Source organism: Theobroma cacao, chromosome 2, assembly GCF_000208745.1.
Source record: "Theobroma cacao cultivar B97-61/B2 chromosome 2, Criollo_cocoa_genome_V2, whole genome shotgun sequence".
Classification (NCBI taxonomy): domain Eukaryota; kingdom Viridiplantae; phylum Streptophyta; class Magnoliopsida; order Malvales; family Malvaceae; genus Theobroma; species Theobroma cacao.
This window is the reverse complement of record NC_030851.1, coordinates 5,493,540-5,513,629: the sequence shown is the minus strand read 5'-3', so window position 1 is coordinate 5,513,629 and position 20,090 is coordinate 5,493,540. Positions and strand designations below refer to the sequence as shown.

General features: G+C 36.6%; 3 protein-coding genes, 1 long non-coding RNA gene, 1 other non-coding gene and 1 pseudogene across 5 annotated transcripts; 4 read left to right on the top strand and 2 right to left on the bottom strand.

Annotated features, from left to right (window-relative positions):
* Positions 2,324-3,140, top strand: LOC18608019. The gene has a single exon (XM_018115667.1). The coding sequence runs from the start codon at positions 2,333-2,335 to the stop codon at positions 3,008-3,010; it is 678 nt and encodes a 225-aa protein (XP_017971156.1). The 5' UTR covers positions 2,324-2,332; the 3' UTR covers positions 3,011-3,140.
* On the bottom strand, positions 3,890-8,277 carry LOC18608018 (methylthioribose kinase). Its single transcript, XM_007042482.2, has 6 exons — positions 7,952-8,277; positions 7,522-7,831; positions 6,495-6,669; positions 6,203-6,404; positions 5,150-5,364; positions 3,890-4,563 (listed from the first exon to the last, which is right to left on the bottom strand). Exons 1-6 carry the CDS (start codon positions 8,135-8,137, stop codon positions 4,392-4,394), a joined length of 1,260 nt encoding a protein of 419 aa, XP_007042544.2. The 5' UTR covers positions 8,138-8,277; the 3' UTR covers positions 3,890-4,391.
* Positions 8,829-13,858, top strand: LOC18608017 (triacylglycerol lipase 1). Its single transcript, XM_018116250.1, has 9 exons — positions 8,829-9,119; positions 9,659-9,769; positions 10,543-10,683; positions 11,264-11,374; positions 11,460-11,603; positions 11,687-11,727; positions 11,868-11,944; positions 12,551-12,646; positions 12,913-13,858. Exons 1-9 carry the CDS (start codon positions 8,844-8,846, stop codon positions 13,233-13,235), a joined length of 1,320 nt encoding a protein of 439 aa, XP_017971739.1. The 5' UTR covers positions 8,829-8,843; the 3' UTR covers positions 13,236-13,858.
* Positions 14,242-14,313, top strand: TRNAE-UUC. Its single transcript has one exon. It is a non-coding gene; the product is annotated as a tRNA-Glu (tRNA).
* Positions 14,607-15,886, top strand: LOC108660778. The gene is made up of 2 exons (XR_001926461.1): positions 14,607-14,643; positions 14,864-15,886. It is a non-coding gene; the product is annotated as an uncharacterized LOC108660778 (long non-coding RNA).
* Positions 16,753-19,405, bottom strand: LOC18608016 (annotated as a pseudogene).

Here is a 20,090-nt window from a genome sequence, read left to right as displayed (position 1 = left end):
TCACTTGTTGGCCAGGAATGCACAATTCTGGCAAGCTTTCTTGCTCTCCCTTAATTCTCTTGCTTTCAGATCTCCGTCATCGTGTCAACAGAAACAATCCGGAAAAGTTAGGATCGGTGAAAGTCGCTTTTTATTATTATTAGTATTTTTCCCGTAATCAAAGTCAACTCTTTATTACCAGAAAAGGCATGTTCAGAGTTATTAGTCCGGTGTACATCTATCAAGAGGCACTCTCAGACAAACCAGGGGTTCTAAGAAATGCAAATGCTGGAGGCTGATTTATGGAGGAGATGTGAATGAATGAAGTAATTAACCAGCACGCTATCATCGGCTAAAATACAGATGCAGGGGCTCTTCAAGAACCAAATTATTTGCAACTTGTCCACTGACCAACTGGCTCAAGCACAGACTTCGTTCTTTTTGTTTTGTTTGAACTCTGATACCATTCACAAAAAACAAAAATATGTAAACCTCACATTTTTTTTGGGAAAGGTATATGGATTTCATAAAATCAGGAGGTGGTAATCGTCACCCCCAAAGGCCGAAACCTATACAAAAGCCATAATTTTCTGGTTTATCCGCCATATTAAGTGTGCATATTCCCAAAATTACGCTCATCAACAGTACCTAATTACAATAAATTGGACAGCATCTCCCCTATAAGTACATCATCCCGAAAAAAAACAAAACCTCAGCAAAACCTGTCCATGCACAAAATCAACAAAGCCTCACAATTTATATCTTGTCTCCATATAAGAATTCATTTTCATATACAGAGAGAAAAAGGTGTTTTAAGCAAGGAATGTTCAGCTAGCTCCTTAGTGCTAACATACACGTATTTTGATTTTCTTTCTTTTTGTCTTCTTTTTCTGGAATCAACAAAACGCCTATTTTGATTTTATTCTATCTAATTGAAATGCCTCATTAATTCCTTGGTCCTATCTAAGTGTTTCTCCATTTCAATCAACTAAGTAGGTCAAAAATAAATGTTAAAAAATAATTAAAATAATGACAAAAATAAATGAATCAATAATTTAAAAATGTATCGATGATGTCACATCTTGTTAGCAAAAATTGTGAAAAGTTGATAATTTTGATAATTACTAATCAATTTTCGTCGTCAATTCGTATGAAGAAAAAATTGAAAGGTGTTAACTTAATACTTTTTTGGATTATGGTCAAATTAATGAAGATGTGTACTTTAATATTCCTACCTCGAGTGTCAGTTACCAAATCTTTGTTAACCTGAAATACCATCTGTTTCGCAGATGAACCCATCAATATTGTGGTATCAACGTGGATTGGCATTACTCTTCTCGTAACAATCATCCAATGCCTAGACAGGAGTATCAGCACAATGAACCAACAGCCACTACTCACCTAGCTGAATTTCTTGTGTCTACTTACACAAATTTATAATCTTATATAAGAAGAAGTTTTTATGAGACTTTCAGACAGTGTAATGCGAACATACCAATAAAAAAGTACTACAAGTCATAAAAAGTGATAAAATTTTTCACGTAAAACCATAAAAAGAGAATTATTATAAGATTTGATATTAAACGAATTACATCATTGGTAATATATATAGATAGTGAATCGTAATTGACAAAATTTATCAAGTCAAATTTTAATAAAGTTAATACCATCCTTTAGTATTCCAAAACCAGTACCTAGTTCTTAAAATAAGTATATCTGCAGGATATTGAGTTAGCTGGCTCTATTTTTTGATATTATCTTGACCGTAAAAAGCATAGATGAAGAAGAAATGATCACTTGAGCTTGCATTATCATGGAATTTTGCCAATCCGCGGGTTGAAAAGCTTCAGTCAATTACTATTGTAATAAAGTGAATTCGATATCAGAGAATTCCAATCAGAAGAATCCTTTTCAAGCAATCAAGCCAGCAACTCAAACGCCGCCCTTCGTTGCACATGACGAAAGCCCATAAGCTAGCGCATATCTCACATTCCATTAACAATGTACTTACTCATAACCTTATTCGGCATGCCTCTAGTAGTCTCAAATTGAAACTGGTTTAAATGCGCACTTGAAACTCATCAAATATATTGCACAATTCTTCCACAAAAGGAGCCGCCATGATAATGCACTCGTTTCAATGTTGAAATCAATGCAAAGTTCATTCTGTCACCAAGCGCTTACAGAGCTTCAGTCAAGTTAGTTCTCATTACAAATTCAAGTGCGTAGATCATCACTACAGAAACATACTTAATTGGCTAGGTACGCTCCCAAATAAACTTGTTATGTCTCTATATAAACAACAGAGTTACTACCATTTAACCCAGGAAACAGAAGATTTAGAACCATTACCATGGCCACCCTTAAGTTCTTGTTGTTCTCCCTAGTAACCACGGCAATCCTACAAGGAACCTATGCAGTGCTGTTCAAAGTGACCAACAACGCAACGTCAACTCAAGGAGGAGTGCGCTTTACTGATGAAATTGGAGTTCAATATAGCACTCGATCTCTAAAATTTGCCACAGCAATCGTATGGATGCTCTTAGGGCAGCTAAGACCAGCAGAAAGAAAGAAGGTCGAACAAGTTAGTTTGTTCATTGATGTCATGGATGGAGTAGCATACGAAAGTGACGACGAGATCCATGTAAGCGCCAACTATATTGGAAACTACTCACGAGATGTAAAGAGAGAATTTACAGGAATACTAGTTCATGAGGCGGCACATGTTTGGCAGTGGAATGGGAATGGCCAGACTCCTGGAGGATTAATAGAAGGAATTGCAGACTTTATCAGGTTAAAAGCGGGATATGCACCTCCTCACTGGGTAAGAGCTGGACAGGGTGATAAGTGGGACCAAGGGTATGACATAACTGCCTGGTTCCTCAACTACTGTGACAGTCTCAGTCGTGGGTTTGTGGCAAAGCTCGACCGGAAAATGAGAAGCAGCTACAATTCCGACTATTTTGTTGAGCTGCTTGGTAAAAATGTTGATCAACTCTGGACCGACTACAAGGCTAAGTACAATACTTAATTCCCCGATTGATCTGCTCATACAAATAAACTGGAATAATAAAGTTACTATAGTTCACGAATTAAGAAAAGTAGAACCTCTTCCCTACATTTTATTGTATGAGATAACGAGGGTCTACCCGGTGCTCTTAGAAAAGCATGGCTGTGAATGTATCTGTCAAAATAAGTTTGACCTATTGGATCAGTTCATTTTTCATTTAATATAAGATAAATTGAGTTTAAAAATTTAAATTCATATTTAAACTGTATTTAAATAAACCAGCTCACCAAATCAGTGGACTAAGACAAGCCAACCCTATGAGTTAAAAAAATTAATAATTTTAATTAATTTAATTATTAATAATCTTACTTATTTTATATATTTTAATATATTTAATCTTTATTTATCAAATTAATNTAAAAAATTTTATTAATAAAAAATTATTAAGTAAAATTATAAAATAATTTTTTTATTTGAAAAAAAATAAACTGATCCAACTCAACCATGAGCTAACAAAAGTGGATTGAATTGAAGATTTCACAACCTATATAAAAAATAACTAACCCGACCCGACTCATTTTTTCAACTCATAAAAATTGAGAGCGGGCCGAACCGGACTGACCCGTATTGACAGGTTTAGCTATCACTTCAGAGCCCTTCTCACTTGATGTTTGAGCTTAATTGCGAACAATTTTTCTTCTGAATGCTTCGTCTAATTTGTCCTATACGATTTAGTTATGACATCGAGTTTTGCGAGGACTGCCAAAGTGAGAGGGCTACACAGCTAATTTCCATAGAAACATTTTGGAACTTACCAACCGATTGTAGCCTAAATGAAATGATCAATTACAAATTACAGAATATAGAAACAATTCAAACTTAACCTTTTGCTCAGCAAACTAGGATCTTAAACAGTTGAAGTTTTTCACTTGTTCAATTAGTGCCAAGGAACGGGTGAGAGCAAGATAACGTGTCAAAATATTTCTAATGAAGATAGCACAGATCCAGTGTACCACATTGCCAAAGGGTCTAATTCAGAATAACCTAAACACTCAAACAGTACTTGTGCTTTGCAACAATCCCAGTCGGCTCTGCTGTCAAAGAGACGGGAAACTTTAGCTCTATACTCACAATCCAGGAGAGCAAGACTGCAGGTGGTTTCATACGAGAAAGCATGATAACTTTAAATTATAAACAGTAAGTAATTTCTGGATCATGCAAAGCTGGCAGATGCAGAACAACAGCGGTTTTACACGAACAAAATTAGAGTAAATGATGGCCTACCACACACAAATTTGGAATAACTGCAGCAAAGAGCGGCCTGGTCTAAGCACAAAAATCTGAAGATGCTTAATGAGGGAACTAATACCAGGAGCAAACCACAATTTTCAGGTAATTTCCATCATAATTGGGCATGCGTGATGGCTGAGATAACTTCACCAATTGACAGGAATTCTTGCCTCTTCTTGAGAAGGGTCTTAGCTAATTCAAGAGCCTGCCGCTCACAATCTGCTCTTATGCTAGCTTCTCTAATTGATTCAAAATCCTCGACATGTGCAACACCAACAATTCTCCTGCATATTAAAAGATAAATTCATCAAAATTACAAATTTTCAGAGTTTTATCAATAAAGAATCAATATTTGGATAAAGTTCATAATTATTAAAAAAAGCAGGATCCTGCATGTTAATACAGGAAGAGTAGCTGCTTTTATAACTGGTATTCGACCTATGCAGGAACACTCCTCTTATCTGATAAATTAAGAGTCAAACATGTACAGTTGCCTGAATTTACTAGAAAAAAAAGTCATCCTACAAATATTCCAAGCTCAAGGTTCTGTGCATAGAGATTTCAAAAGTTATTTTCTCATTAGTAATTCCTCATAAACTTATGAATCTGTTTCTTTTGAGTGTTAAGAAAATTTTGTTGCCAAGGTTAAGAATCAATTGCCTACACAGTAGCAGGATAATAAAACAGAACAAGAGAACAATGTCCAAAATTTATGGGAAAAAGTCTAGAAGATGGTTCATTCAAAGACATATTAAAACTGCAATGGGCTGCAAGTGCAAGGTAACAGACCATAATAGACAAACTCTGGCAATTATAAAGGCCAAGAACAGGGGAAATATAGAGGACCTTGGTAGAAAACCTTTATCTCACCTTATCATCTTAGCAGCACCAAATCCAAGTGTGTCATGGAACAATTCTTTCATATATTTTTCTTGTATAAGCTTCTGGAGCTCAGGGTTGTTATAAATTGCTGGAAGATAAGCCTCCCCGGAGCCATCCTTGTGTTGATCCCAAAGAGCAGTGAATTTTTGGTGGAAAAGATTCCAAGTATCCTCAATTGTCTTCAATATCCACTCTTTGTATATCTGCATGGCAATATGAAATTCACTCATGCCCATATAGTGCTTGAAATTTTTTTAAAAGCAAAAGCAAATTAAACCTTTTCAAATAAAAAATAAAGAAAAAGCCCATAAATGATACTTTACAGCCTGTAACTAAAAAGGTGATAAGTATAATATGTATATACCTACAAATACATATATAGGCAAAACCCTCAAAACCAGTTTGAATAAAGTTAACACTATGGAAAACTTCAATTTACAAATCGTGCTCCCCAACCACAATGACAGTGCAAGCATAGGCACGTATGCAGATCTCTGTGTCTCTGTATCCACATTCCTCTTCCTACATATTTGCAATCAATTCATTAGGAAATCACGATTGCAAGTAATGGAGGAAACCCAATGCTTTGAAGGCCCAAATGCCCTCTCTAGCACTTACTTTATTCAGCTTCTTCACTTTGACCCACATCTAATTTTCCTAAACTCAGTACTAATATATTTGATGTCAAACGTTTTGGTGAAACTCCTAAAAGTTTGTGTAGACCACATATCCTTGCAGAAAAGGTAACAAATAGACTTTATCTTGAGCTACAAATGGAGATACCATAGATAATATATTTAAATATAAAATCACAAGAGAGGGAGAGATGATAAAGATTCATTGAATAAATTGACTTAAGTGGCTAAACAATAATCAATGTATTCACCAAGCACAAAATTTATAGCAGAAGAACCTTAGTGCTTCTAGCACGTATTGAAACAGTACATATCAAGATGAGATCATAAATGAAGATGACTGATTAAAAAGACAGGTATACTAGAAAACTTTATAAAACAATAACAGAGACAAAAAAGGGCATACTTTTCTGTCATTGACTTGATCAGCATGTCCATCTTGTGCAAAGAAAGCCAGAATCAAGTTCCCAATAAAAGCACCAATATCAAATCCCATTGGTCCATAAAATGCAAACTCAGGATCTATGACCTGAGTTGAATCACGGGTAACCATGATAGAACCAGTGTGGAGATCTCCATGAATAAGGGCCTGGGCTCTTTCACAGAACCTACATAAAAGAGGCAAGTGTGATAACTGAATGAATAAAGCATAGAACTGTTATATATGCATAGTAGCCTTAGAAGAAAAGCAACCATACTTAGATTTCAATTCAGCTACTTCAAGCTTCAATATATCATCCTCCCGGACAGCCAAGGCATCATGATCGAGATAAGGAGAAGTCCAACGGTTATATTCAGATACTTTATACGGGTCAGAAAAAACAACCTGCTCAGTGAGCCTGCATAGTTCCACATTCCCACAAAATTCAGCCACTGCACAAAACATAAATGCAGGTAAATTAGCAGCATATCTCCAAGCTTTTCAAAACTATCACTACTAGACAAAAACATTTTCTTTAAGCTAAAAAATATATAAAAATAGATTAATTGAGCTAAATGACAAAGCTGATAATTATCCATTTTGGTTGTTTAGCAGAAAGCCCAATTCTTCATAACTACTGACATATAGAAGCGTTTCTTTCTAATGCCACGACATTTGGGATGACTAAAGTGTCTGACATAAACAAGGGTACAGGTTTTTATTAAAAGCATATTCTTACTGCTGCTAAGATCGCTCACAGGATTGATTAAATTTGAGGTCAGAAAGATCTAAAGATTCAACGACTAGTTGATTACTAAAGGCAAAAGCTACATAGAGATGATTAGGAATAGCAAAACACACTTAAAATGCCTGTCATTTCCTAAATGAATTAAAATTACAGATATAGATGTTATGGAGTAATCACTTGTCAGATAGAAGGAATTATTATAGCACCACCAGCAAACATGACACTGCTCTAGTGATATAGGATTGGGGAATACCAAACACTTCCCAACTGAATCGCCACCCTAAACAGGACACCGTAGATAGTTTGATTTCTTCCACCAAACCATGATGTATTTGCAAGGGGAGAAAAATACAGTGCTTAGATACAACATAACCTTTTTTTTTTTTATTTCTGAATCAAGGTTGCGACCAAGTTTTCACAATAAAGCTTAATGAGTGCACCACACAAATTTAAATCAGGCCTGACTTCCAACCCCCAAATGTACTTTCAGGTACTGCATCGGCACTGTACCAAAACCAAACTAAAAAGAAAAAGAAAAAGCATAAGAATCCATTACCAGCACGCTTGTGCTCTGTGGTTGACCGATATATAAGAGATGTGCAGAAAAGAGTCTTGGCCATGTATTCTGACATATGTTCCGCCAGGAATGGATATTCAATTCCAGCAATCAACCCTTTTCGGAGAATTATATGGGGAGGCTCTATATAACGCATTCCAATCAAAGACATGGTACGGTCAAAATGATAAACTTCAGGAACATGTTGAGGGCACAATCCACCATGCTCTTTTAAAGCTATTGCTTCGAAATATGCTCTTTCCTTTGTCATCGGCCAAGATTCCCCAATACACCGTATGTAAGGAAGAGCCTGTATTCCAACAGATTAAACAGAATAGTTTTCCAAAAACCTAAGCATATATTCGAAAACCCATTTCATATTTCAATTGTTTAAAGGTAAAAAAAAAAAAAAGATTGAAAAGAGTGAAACCTGCTTGATGACAAAAGAACCAGAAGCGCCAACGATGATGTAGACGAAATTAAGATTGCCATCTCCAACTTCCTTAATCTTTAAATCATCGTACTTGTCCCCGATCTTCGATGACAAAGACGGCGTCGCTTTTATGTATTCGACGAGAGACTTCTCGTTTAGTGGCCTGAACTCAGAAAATGCCATTTTATTTTCACTTAATTGTTCCCGGAGCTGTTTGTTCTAGCGGTGCTTTGGAGGGGTTTAAGAAAAATAATAAAGAACAACAGAGAAGTCTGACTAACGGTGGACTAGGAAAAAAAGGGGGACGAAGTCTTAGTGGGAACCAATGTGGGTTTAGTGGACCCAAACCCACGTGGGCTTTGTCTGACCGCAAGATGAAACATTAGCGTATCCTAGCAGCGGACACAACAGAAGCAACTTGTCACTAGGAGACTAGGGAAGATAGATAGGGCTTTGTAATTGTGTTTAATATGTTACAAATGAACATGGACATATTCAGAGTCACATGCAAGTATTGACAGTTCAATTTTTCTAGTATTATTTTCTTTCATCCAAAAATTCTTTTTCTATTTTCCCTGTGGTTAATCAATTATTCTAAAGTTGAAGTAATATAAAATCGAACCGTGTATGAGCATCCACGTGGTCTTTGCCTCTCTACCTGTACCTATATTATTATATAAATCAGTGACTTCTCTCAATCATCCCTGGAAAATAAAAAATCACGAGAGAGAGTACGACAGTGAAAAAAAGTACAATTTTCTTTTGTCACATAGAGATTAGAGAAATTTCATATGATAAATATGCATGTGAAGTTTGATAAGTATAGTTAAAAAATTTGGTGTTATATTTTTTTATTCGGTAAAATTCATTAAAAAAGATAAAGTATATAATGGAATACTGCTCCACTAGAAAGGTGAACAGAGAATGTGAGGTCTGGTGTGGGGTAGTCCCGTCCCGCTTTCTCAATCTTTACTCCGTTTTGAGAGACATGGAAAAGTTGCCGGCGCTTCTTCCACCATTCCTTATCTTCTTCCTGTCCTTTTCCCTTTCCCTTTCTGACGGAGATTTCACCGGAAATTCTTCCTATCCCGTCCAATCTTCCCCCGCCGATTCTCTCTGCGCCCAGCTTATCGAGCCCAACGGTTATTCCTGCACCGAACACACTGTATTCTCTCTGTCTCTCAAATATATTCTTGCTACGGTTCGTTTGGTAGTTAAGAAACGGGGAAAAATAAAGAAGGAGAAAAAGAGAGGACTGTTATGTTGTGGAGCGATCATCGAAGCAAATATACAATTTTTTTTGTTTGTTTTTGGGAGAAATTGCGAGCAATGGAATTTACTTTTTCATTTTTCCTGATGTTCCTGGTACCAATAAGGACTAATATATCTCTAGAATTCCGTTAAGGTTTCTTAGATATTATTGGCGCGCTGCGCGAAGAAACATTGTCAGCCTAGTTTAATTTTCCAAAATTTGAGACATTTTTCTGCTGCTTTTTTTCCCTTTCCTTTTTCTAGAAACTTAATCAAATCTCTTTGTCGTGGTTAAATTTGTGGTATGACTATGAAGCAAATTTTCCTAAAGTTCGCTTACTTTGGTTCTTTAGGGTTTTCTAGTTAAATTTTGTAAGTTGAAATGTTGTTTTCTTGTTTCGTAACTGAAAGTATAATTTCCTTTTTATTTTGTATTACTATTTTCTTAAAAAGGTTCAAACTAAGGATGGCTACATATTAGCTCTTCATCGCGTGTCGTCTCGTTCTGGGGATCTTAGAGTTCAGCAAAGTCATCCTGTTTTGCTTCAACATGGATTATTCATGGTAACTTCTCCGTTCACTTGAAACAATCAAAACAAGATGGAGCATAGGTCATACATTGTCTGTTACTTCTATTCAGCTGTTATATTAGGCAGATTAGCCTCCATGACATGACTTAATAAATATCGAATTTGCTGCTGAACCAGGGATGGTTGGTTATTTTCCATAACCTTGCCTATTTTAGTATATTTTTCTAGAAATTGCCTTGCAAGGGTGCCCTAGTCACTTTTAGTACTTATTGGGAAAAAATTATGATGCTTAGAAAGGAATCTGTTGAGATCTCATAGATTTTCAATGGTTATATCTCTGGTCCAATGACCTTGACTTATTTGATGGTTTATGATTTCCTATTGATTCTCAGTTGGAAATTGTCCGGGCTGAATTCAAGGGCACAACCTGGTTTGATGTTTTTACTTTATAAATTGATCAATGCAATTAATTGTGTAGTTGGTTGTTAAGGTCTTCTCATGTGTCTTGATCCTACCAAGTTCTAGTTATTGATATGCTTATCTGAAATTTCTCTGTTCTTTTTGCTTATGAGTGCGTGATGAAAGATGCCATCTTTTCTGTTTTTCTGACACAGAAACCTAGATCTAGTGATTGTTGCAATAATTAACAAAAAAATCAAACTTTTTGCTGTCTGATTGTAAGATAATATGTTATATTTATGTATACATAAGCACTATATTTTTGTATGCGCATGTATTTTTTTTTTACAAATCGAGTGAATCTGGTCACTCATAGCTTCTTATCTTGATTTACTCTAATTCAAACAGGCAGGTGATGCATGGTTTTTGGATTCTACTGATCGGTCATTGGGCTTCATCCTAGCAGACCAGGGTTTTGATGTATGGGTTGGAAATGTGCGTGGAACACGATGGAGTCGTGGACACGTATCTTTATCTGAGACAGAGAAGGTAGACAAAGTCTATACCTTTTGCCTCTTTCTGTTTGCTGGAATTCATCTTGCAATGTGTATAGCTTAGTTGGCTGTACTCAGCATGGAAAACTTCAACTACCTTAGAAGTTGGCTGCACAAATATTGAATTCATCTTGCAATGTGTATACCTTAGTTGGCCTTGTGTGTCTTATGAGCTTGACACACATATGTACCTGCTACTGGTCTTCAATGTCTGTACTGCTTTGTTTAGTATATCCTGTTGATAGCAAGTTTTTCCACTTCTTTTGAAATAAATAAAGCTCAAAGTATTAAAAAAAAAAAAGAAGACCTTCAAAGCAGGGTTATTAACATTTAGTTTCCTTACTTAGAGTACAATCTGCTAGTCATAACACTATCTTTGCCACTCTTATCTTTTGTTTCTTTACTGATATAAGGGTTCCCTGGTGCATCTGTATCCTAGTAGTCTGTCTCAAGGTTGAGTATCTCAAACCTCTTCATTTGTTGTGACAGACATAAAGGAATGTTTATCTTCATGGTTTGTATTCTCACCTTCTACTTTGGAACGTGGCTTTAGTAATTGTTGCCTTTTCTTGCAGGAATTTTGGGAGTGGAGTTGGCAGGAATTAGCTCTGTATGATCTTGCAGAAATGTTGCACTACATAAATTCAGTTACAAGCTTAAAAATCTTTATTGTTGGACATTCACAGGTTACTTATCCTATACCTAGAGCCTGTGTACATGGTTTTGCTCATTGCCTCTTTAGGTTACTTATCCTATACCTTTTACTCACAGGGAACCATCATGTCTTTGGCTGCTCTCACTCAGCCAGACATAGTGGAAATGGTTGAAGCTGCTGCTCTTTTGTCTCCAATATCTTACTTGGAACATGTCAGTGCTCCACTTGTACTTAGAATGGTTGCAATGCATCTTGATCAGGTATACCTTGTTCATTATTGTTGTTTTACCTAGTAAAATTGATTCTGGCCATTATGATGTTCTTAGACATTCTTTTCTGACAGATGGTTCTTGCTTTGGGGATACATCAATTGAACTTCAGAAGGTTTAGTAACACCTATGTCTCTCTTGTTTTTCCTTTTTATCACAATATCTTATCAACTGTTATGAAGGTGTGGGTTGGCCTTGTACATTTGTGTTGATTTAGGGGTTGAATTGCATTACATGTTACTATTTTAACTTCAGTGATGTGTTGGTGAACCTTGTGGAGTCATTATGTGATGGGCACGTGGATTGCACTGATTTTCTAACTTCTATAACAGGTTTTCTTCTTCTCTTATGTATTTACACATGCACACATACAGATATATTCACAATATGCAGACATACACTCAGAAATTTGCATTCTTTTCATTTTTCAAGATGCTATTTCCTTTTTGTTGGAATTTTTTTTTCATGCCATAGTGCCGCATAAGTGCTCTATCTCAAAATTTTTTAGAATCAGTAAATAGTTCCCATTTGATGCTGGCCTTGAAAGTATGCTTAACAGTGGGTCATACGCTCTGCTTCTGGCACTCAGTTCACATTTTTAATGTAGGATATTGCACTAGATAGAGCTGAACACTAAATTGCCCATAGCTGGGTGTTAAAGTTTTTTAAAACCATATTGAATATAACCTTCTCCTTTCCAAGTTTAGTAAAAATATAAAATGAGGACTGTATACTTTTGCCTGCCTCTGGAGTCTGGAATAAATGTTTTACTTGTTTTTGCTAGGGTTTCATAAATTTTAAGCTTTGAGGGTGTCTTTAAGTTTTGACCTTATAAAAGTTTAATAAGAACTCTGAAACTATAAAATCAGTAACCAAGATGTTCAAAATGTGTAATACCTTACTATTAATGAAAGGTATTTGACAAGAGAACATTGCAGGTCAGAATTGCTGCTTTAATAAAACTCGCATGGACTTCTATTTGGAATATGAACCTCACCCATCATCTGTGAAGAACTTGCGCCATCTTTTCCAGAGTATGCTTTAATATACTTTCTCTCAGTTGCCTTTCTTTTGTTTCACTTTTGTGTCATGTTTAATTAACCTGAATTCACTTACCTCTTTGTAGAATTCTACATTCTAGACTATTACTTTTAGCTTTAGAAATAAATATATTATTTTGAAGCTGCAAACCATTTATTGTTTTCTTCCATTCCTTTTAGACAGATTATATTGGAATAGATGTTTGTTGAATTTGATATCATTTGCTAAACCATTCATGGTCTTTCTTTATGTTTGGCAGTGATCCGCCAGGGTACTTTTTCCCAGTATGATTATGGAATCTGGAAAAACATACTGATGTATGGAAGGTTGAAACCCCCAGCATTTGATCTTAACAGCATACCCAAGTCATTGCCATTATGGATGAGTTATGGGGGGAATGATGCCTTAGCAGATATAATGGATGTGCAGCGCACTCTTGAGGAATTACTGTCCAAACCAGAGTTGCTTTATCTTGAGAACTACGGTCACATAGACTTCCTTTTGAGCATAAAAGCAAATAGAGATGTTTATGACAATATGATCGGGTTTTTAAGGTCATTGGAAAAGTCAAGTAGTTCTTAAAGTGACTGCTTTCTGTGTTCTTTCATATAAGATATAGTCTTCAAGTGTAATTAACCAATTATTTGTCTGCATATATTGTAAAGTTTGCCCCTATTCCCTTGCTTTTAATTAAGTTAATTTGCCATATAGCTATCAAACAAACTGGATTCTTTGGTCCTAAGTGCCATAAAAGGAAAATGGTTAAATTAAGTCAATTGTGCAGAGCTTACAGTGGGAATTGGTTTTTACCTTAATTTAACCAATTTCCTATGATGGAAGTTAAGGCAAGTCGTTTTGACAGGGGCGGCAAGCTTGGTTGAAGACATTCGCACTCTTGGAGCCTTTAATGATACTTAAATGATGCAGCAAGTGAAGAAACCTGGACAGAAGATGGAAATGGAGGACTTGAAAGTGTTCTGGTAAGGCAATTTTGTGCAAGAAGAGCATCGGGCAGCCTCCGAACAGCAAGAGCTCATGTGCTTCCACTCCCAAGGTTGTTAGAATAGATTGTTAGCATTGTAACTTGGTTGTATAGGGTTTTCCGTTTCTAAGCATTTCGTGAAAAGTTGATTCCATGAAATGATATGTATGGTGATTTGATGTATAAAGAGAAGCAGATTGCATTTGCTTCTTATTATTTTTAATTTTACAAGTTATGGTGTGTCAATTGGCTGCCTCCGGAGCCAGGAAGACAAATAGAGAGAGGACAACTTTATTATAGTTCAGATATCAAATGTGTAACTAAGCTAATACCGAAATGGAGGGGCCTCGGCCACTCAACGCAATAACGATCATCGTGAGGTTGCATTTTCTACAGCCAATATATGTGACTTTCTTATTACCAGTACTTGAGTACCTGTGACAGATTTTAAATGGGGTAAAAAGAAGGAATATAGCCATATTTTTTTATAATACAAATACAATTGCATTAATCTTCGTTTCCACCGTATTTTCCTTGCTGCGATACGCTGAACAGAACAGAGGGTTAGTACCGCTTATTATTTTTTCTGAGCCATCAATATTCAAATCCGTTGTCGTCCAGCGGTTAGGATATCTGGCTTTCACCCAGGAGACCCGGGTTCGATTCCCGGCAACGGAAAATTTTTTTTTTGACTTCCCTTTTAATACCTCTGCTTACTTTTTTTTATAAACCCCATGGAAGGCAGTTTACTTTTATTAATTTTTACCAATACGAATTAAGTGACGTCGATTCAAAAAACTTTTACTATATTTTTAACATATATTTTGTCTAAATTAAGACGGCAGGTATGCCTTATAAAACATATTACTCAATATAACTAAAACCAAATACCTCACACTGTTTTAAGAGTATTGTTACTCTTTCGAGTTTCAGACTTGAGCGTGTTGGTTTTATTAAGCTAAAGGACACGACTCCTAGATAAAATGAAGGCGTCCACTTTGCAGCCATGTACGTGCATTTTATTACTTCCTATCTTTTCTTTTTTAATTTCTTTAGTTGGAGATATTTTTAACCCTTCAGTAGTCCTTCACTGCATATTCCACCGTCAAAACTTAGGCAGCAATCGACTTCATCTGGAACCAGACAAATTTTGAGTAGTTTTGTGCATTTTGCGTAGAGCACATGCATAAAAGCTTGTACTGAATGATATTTTTCATCAAAATTACAGATACATCAGCAAAGGAAAGCTGCCTTAACACATGGAAAAGCCAATATATGGTGTTTGAGACGAATCGGTAACATATCCTGAGGTTGTTTGTATGATTCCCTTTTGTCCCCTGCTTCTTATGGGTTGATGTGAGTCTTCGTGCTGAGCCCAAAAGACAAGAGGTGGGAGGATCTTTGTTGTACGAATGCAAGTGGCGGTGCATCGGGTCGCTGGTTGGAAGTGTACTCGAGGGATGCTATGTCAACAGTTGGTATAAGGCATGGATGCAGGCTGGGGGAGAAGTTCCTATGCCTAAGGAACTGGCAGCTATTCCCCTGTAGGGTGGGTGAAGTTTTTTGTGATTGGTTTTGGCTGTCTGGTGCGATGGTGAGCAGTGTCTTATGATGTTCAGAGCTTGAAGCTAAAGATGGCGCGAGCTTTGTCAAGGGTCATTAACTGGTGGCGTGTTCTGTATGTGGTGAAGCTATCAGCTTCCTTTTTGTGAATTTTAATTTCAAAGTTAAGGTACTGTGACCATGGTGACAATTATTTCTGCTGAGTGTTCATGATCACGGGGACAGGTGGCGCTTTTGCTGTTTTCTGGTTTGTTCTGGGCTGCTATGGTCGAATTATGATCGTGTTTGGCTGGTGTGCCATTGTTTCCTTGTATACTGAAAGGCCTGAAACATCTCGGGCAACACCATTTGGTTGCTATGGGGTAAAACAAGTAAACTTAGTACTGTTAGTTTGATCTCAAAGCAATTAAGTGACTGATACGGATGTATACTAGCCTTATTGGGAAGTTCCTTTTCTAGTGTTGGGCGGGTTTTCTACCACAACTTGGCGGTTTTTGTAAGTCTCTTCAAGGAATGAAATTTCTACTTGACTTTCAAAACAAAGAAAGAAAAAATGGAAAAGCTGATACGCCACCCTAACTGAATTAAATGTTTCAATCAATAGTATTCCAAATTTCAAATTAGCAATTTGTAACTTCTTTCTTTAGTTCAGTAATGTTTGGCGAACCGATACTATGGTTTTCATAAATGATTGATGCAGTGGTACTACGAAGGAAAAGGAATTGCACGATGACAGACAATAATGCGATGGTGATATACATGTGCCTTGTCTGACTATTCTAACATGTGTTGTACTTCAATTTGATTATTCGCATGCCCTCCATTAGGTGGAGTACTATTTGAGCTTATCTTTTCTTTTTGGTAGATATTAATTTTCCATCTTTCTTTGACAAAGTGATACTGATTCAATTGAATTTTTTTACTTCTACGTACTTATTACAATTAATTTAATATTTGAATGTTCCTTAATTTTTCTGGTGAACTAAATATATATGTTAGTACTTAATTAATTAAGCCTTGCGATATCGATCAGTTTGTATAATTAAAATGCATGCAAAACAATAACTGAACGCATAATGCTTTTGTCATGTCTCTGAAATGATATCGATTATTGAGGGAATAGAATCTTAATCTTTTCTTTGAGTTTGGCAAAGAGGTAATCAACAAAGACCAAAAGCACCAGAAGATCAAGCTTATAGACATGAGCAAATCATGCCAAATTACCAATCAAATGTCTCAATAAAAGAGGTATGGTTGTTGTCAATGATGGAGTCAAGATTTTATATTTAGAGGGTGAAAACAAAATGTTCAATGTTGAAATTATAAATTTTTTTTAAAACATAAAAACAAAATTTAAAAATTTAAAAATAAAAACGAGGAAAAATTATAAGATTTTAAAACTTTTGAAAGGAGAGAGGCAGGGCTCCTACTAGCCCCCTTTCCCTCCGCTTCTAGTTATTGTCCTCTTTGAGCCTTTTTTTTTTCTTTTGAAAAAAATCAGAAAGCGATTCCATTTTTTTTTCGCTACAAGTCGGATTGTGCACTGCGGTCAAACACTGTCCCAACTTCATCAAATATTTCAAGTTGTTAGAACCACGCAAAGGCAAGTCTCAAATTTACAAGACTTTGGCAAATACTGACGCACATCGAACCATCCTAAGGATGTGAGTAGGGAAAGCAAATGGCAACTTTAGAACATCATGTATATTGGGACTTAAGCAGCCCTTAGTTGTTGTTGTTGCACAATCAACACAGAATAATTGCCACCAAAATCTGCAGATGAAAGCAGGTCTCCAATGATTCCAATCTCTTGAAATTCACTCCATTCCTCGAGACCTAAAGTTCGGGGATCTTCCGTGTTGTATCGTCTCCCAACAATGATAAGCTGATAGTTACCCGCAATCGATCGAAGAAACGATGAAGTTTCAGGCCCATCATTTACTTGCTCATCTACGTATCTTATATATCCACTTTCCTTAACACGCCTCAACATCTCATCATCAAGAAGTCTATCAGAATCAACTAGGACGGCGCCTAAACCATCGGTAGCTTTGAGATGAATAATAGTAAGGTTAACCCTTTGATCTTGGGAAATGCGTTTGGCTAACGCTAGCGCCTCCCTATCATCTTTACCCCCTAAGAAAATCACAGCGATGCTGTATGATGATGATTCTGAAGATAATATGTCTCTCGAATTGGAGCGTTTTAGATGGCGACGGCCTTCAACAAGGATCCCTACCGAGCAAGGCGCCCTTTCTAGGATGCTACCATTCAGGCTCCTGATGGCTTGGTCTTCAGATTCAATGCGTCCGTCAATATACCATCTGCGGTGAAATGGAAGCAGTATAAAGGATGTGAGCTTGTCTAGGGCGAGATTGCATATATCCTCATACATTAAATTTGGGGGAGAGACTGCGGTGAAAACATTCACTGATACAGCTTCCCAATTGTCTCGTTCAAACTGATTAAAAGCTAGGACAACGTTCTCAGAGTAAGATTTGTTAGACAGGGTTTTCTTGTGCTTTTGATGTGCAATGAAAAGTGGTGTGGCACGTCCACGGAGCTTAACGAGGTAAAGGACGTCAAGAGCAATAGGGTTTTCTCTGCTTGGACAGGAGGCATTCAAAATGTTAATGATAGAATTGACATTACCCGGTACGTGAATACAGCCAATCATTCGCAGCTCCTCATTGAGCTTGGAATGGATGATGCTCCTTTTCTGGTAGCCTACATACTTCCTTGAAGGATCATAGAGTCTTTTCACAAGCAGTGGCACAATGCTTGCTAACAAAACGATGATAATAGACATGAAAGCGAATACATCCTGAGATATAACCATGTTGTCATTCAAGAAGCTATACGAAGCCATCTCAACAATACCTTTGGACATCATTATACAAGCAAGTGCCAGAGAATCACTCATGGGCATCTTGCATAAAAAGGGCAGCGCTAGAGAGACCCCAAATTTGACAATAAGTGCTACAGCAGCAGCAATTGCTTGGTGTTGTGCATATTCCTTGCTCTCTTTGAGGTAAGACAAATCAATCCTCATGCCACATGTTGATGCAAACAAAGGCAAAAACAACCCTGAAACAACAGGGTCCAACTTTTCGACCAGAGCAGATCCCAATGGGGGTCCATCTGGGACAGCCAATCCCAGAATAAACGGGCCAAAGAGAAGGAATATATTAAAGATTCCGGTAATCCTAGGTGACGACATGAACCCCAAAATAACGGCATAAAGGAACACATCTTTTATCTGGCCACCCTCAGGCGTGCGTTTCACCATCCATTTCATCCCCGGTCGCAACACAAATGCCACTACTATAAAAAAGGCTATAGCAGTCCAAAATCCTTGAGAACCAGTGTTGCTGATTTTTCTTGCGCTACCTTCACCCATTGGCTGAGATTCATAAGAACTAATGACGCCATGTCACTGACAAGTGCTGCTGAGAGTCCTAGCCTGCCAAGTTCTGAATTCAGGATTTTCAGTTCACTGAGAAGGCAATGTATGACCGGAAATGAAGTTCCGGAATATGTTACTGCAAGAAAGAAACTGTTGTTTTTAAACAATTCGTCGTCTGGGCTGAGGGCCTTAACCGTTATCAAAGAAAATGTCAGAGGCACCACCACTGTTAGTAAACCAATGCAGACAGCCTTCCTTCCAGCTTTGTATGTCATGCTCAGGTCCATCTTCACCCCACTTAAAAACAAAAAGAATATATAGCCCAAGGATGCCACCGTACCGAGAACCTGAACACTATCCTCTGACATTGTAACCAATGAATTATGACCCTTGAAAACCATAGGACCGAGTAATATCCCTGCCTGCATTAAGAAATAGTTGACAACCCTCTGTTAGAATTGCCTAGTCGTGAATCAACTATTAAAAATATAAAAAAAAAAAAGAGAGAAAAAGGGAAGAAATATGAGAGCATGCACATACAAGAATTTGGGAGATGAAAATTGGCAATCCCAGGTGTTTAAGCAGATAATGAATAATTTGAGTGAGAGCAAAAATGACAATCATCTGGAAATGAAGTCTTGGCGCAGCAAAGTCTGTGAATTTTTCATTTTGTTCGTTGCTCAAGATGTATGCAGCCAAGCCTGGAGAGCTGACTTTGGGAGGAAATTTAAGATAGACCTGCTCCACTATGCCTTGACCTTCCATTCCGGTGGTGGACGAGCTTAAATTACTAAACGCCATCGCGTCCTGGCTACAAAGATATTGAAGGGAATTGGAGATTGAATTGAATGAGAAAGGAATGGTAATCATTGCTTATAAAACAAGGTTTTCGTAAGCTATATCAATGTTTTTGTTTCTTCAGTTTTATTATTCTTGGTTTGAAATCAGGTAGACCGCCGTATTGTCTAACAAGTTTTTGTTGTTTCAAACTTCCTATGATCAACTAATTGCAATTGATTTTATTACGTGGGCCATAAAATCTTCAGTATTAAGTAGTTAATTCCAAAGGGAAAGTCCTTTCTTCCAACTCATTTGCTCCTTTCTCTTACGAAACAAAATTTAATCAAAACAAAGTAATAATGAATGAGTAAATATACTTTATAGAGTTAGTATTATTATTGTAAATGTTAAATTCAGATAAATCTCATATGACTTATACTAACATTATTTAGTTTATTAACTGAAATAACATAAATTGAACTTAAAAATTCAGTTTTAATATTTATAAGAACAACTTAACAAATGGTTTGTTGCAGTAAGTTGTTAAACTCTTTAGACAAAGGGAAACTTATCTTTTAAAATTTTCTTTCACTCCTGAGATAAAGCAAATCTGTTTTATTATGCTCCTGAAAGTTTTTTATTTTTTATTTTAATTTGTATCTTGACGGATTAAAAGACAAATTTAGCTAAGAGTTTGCTACTAGCT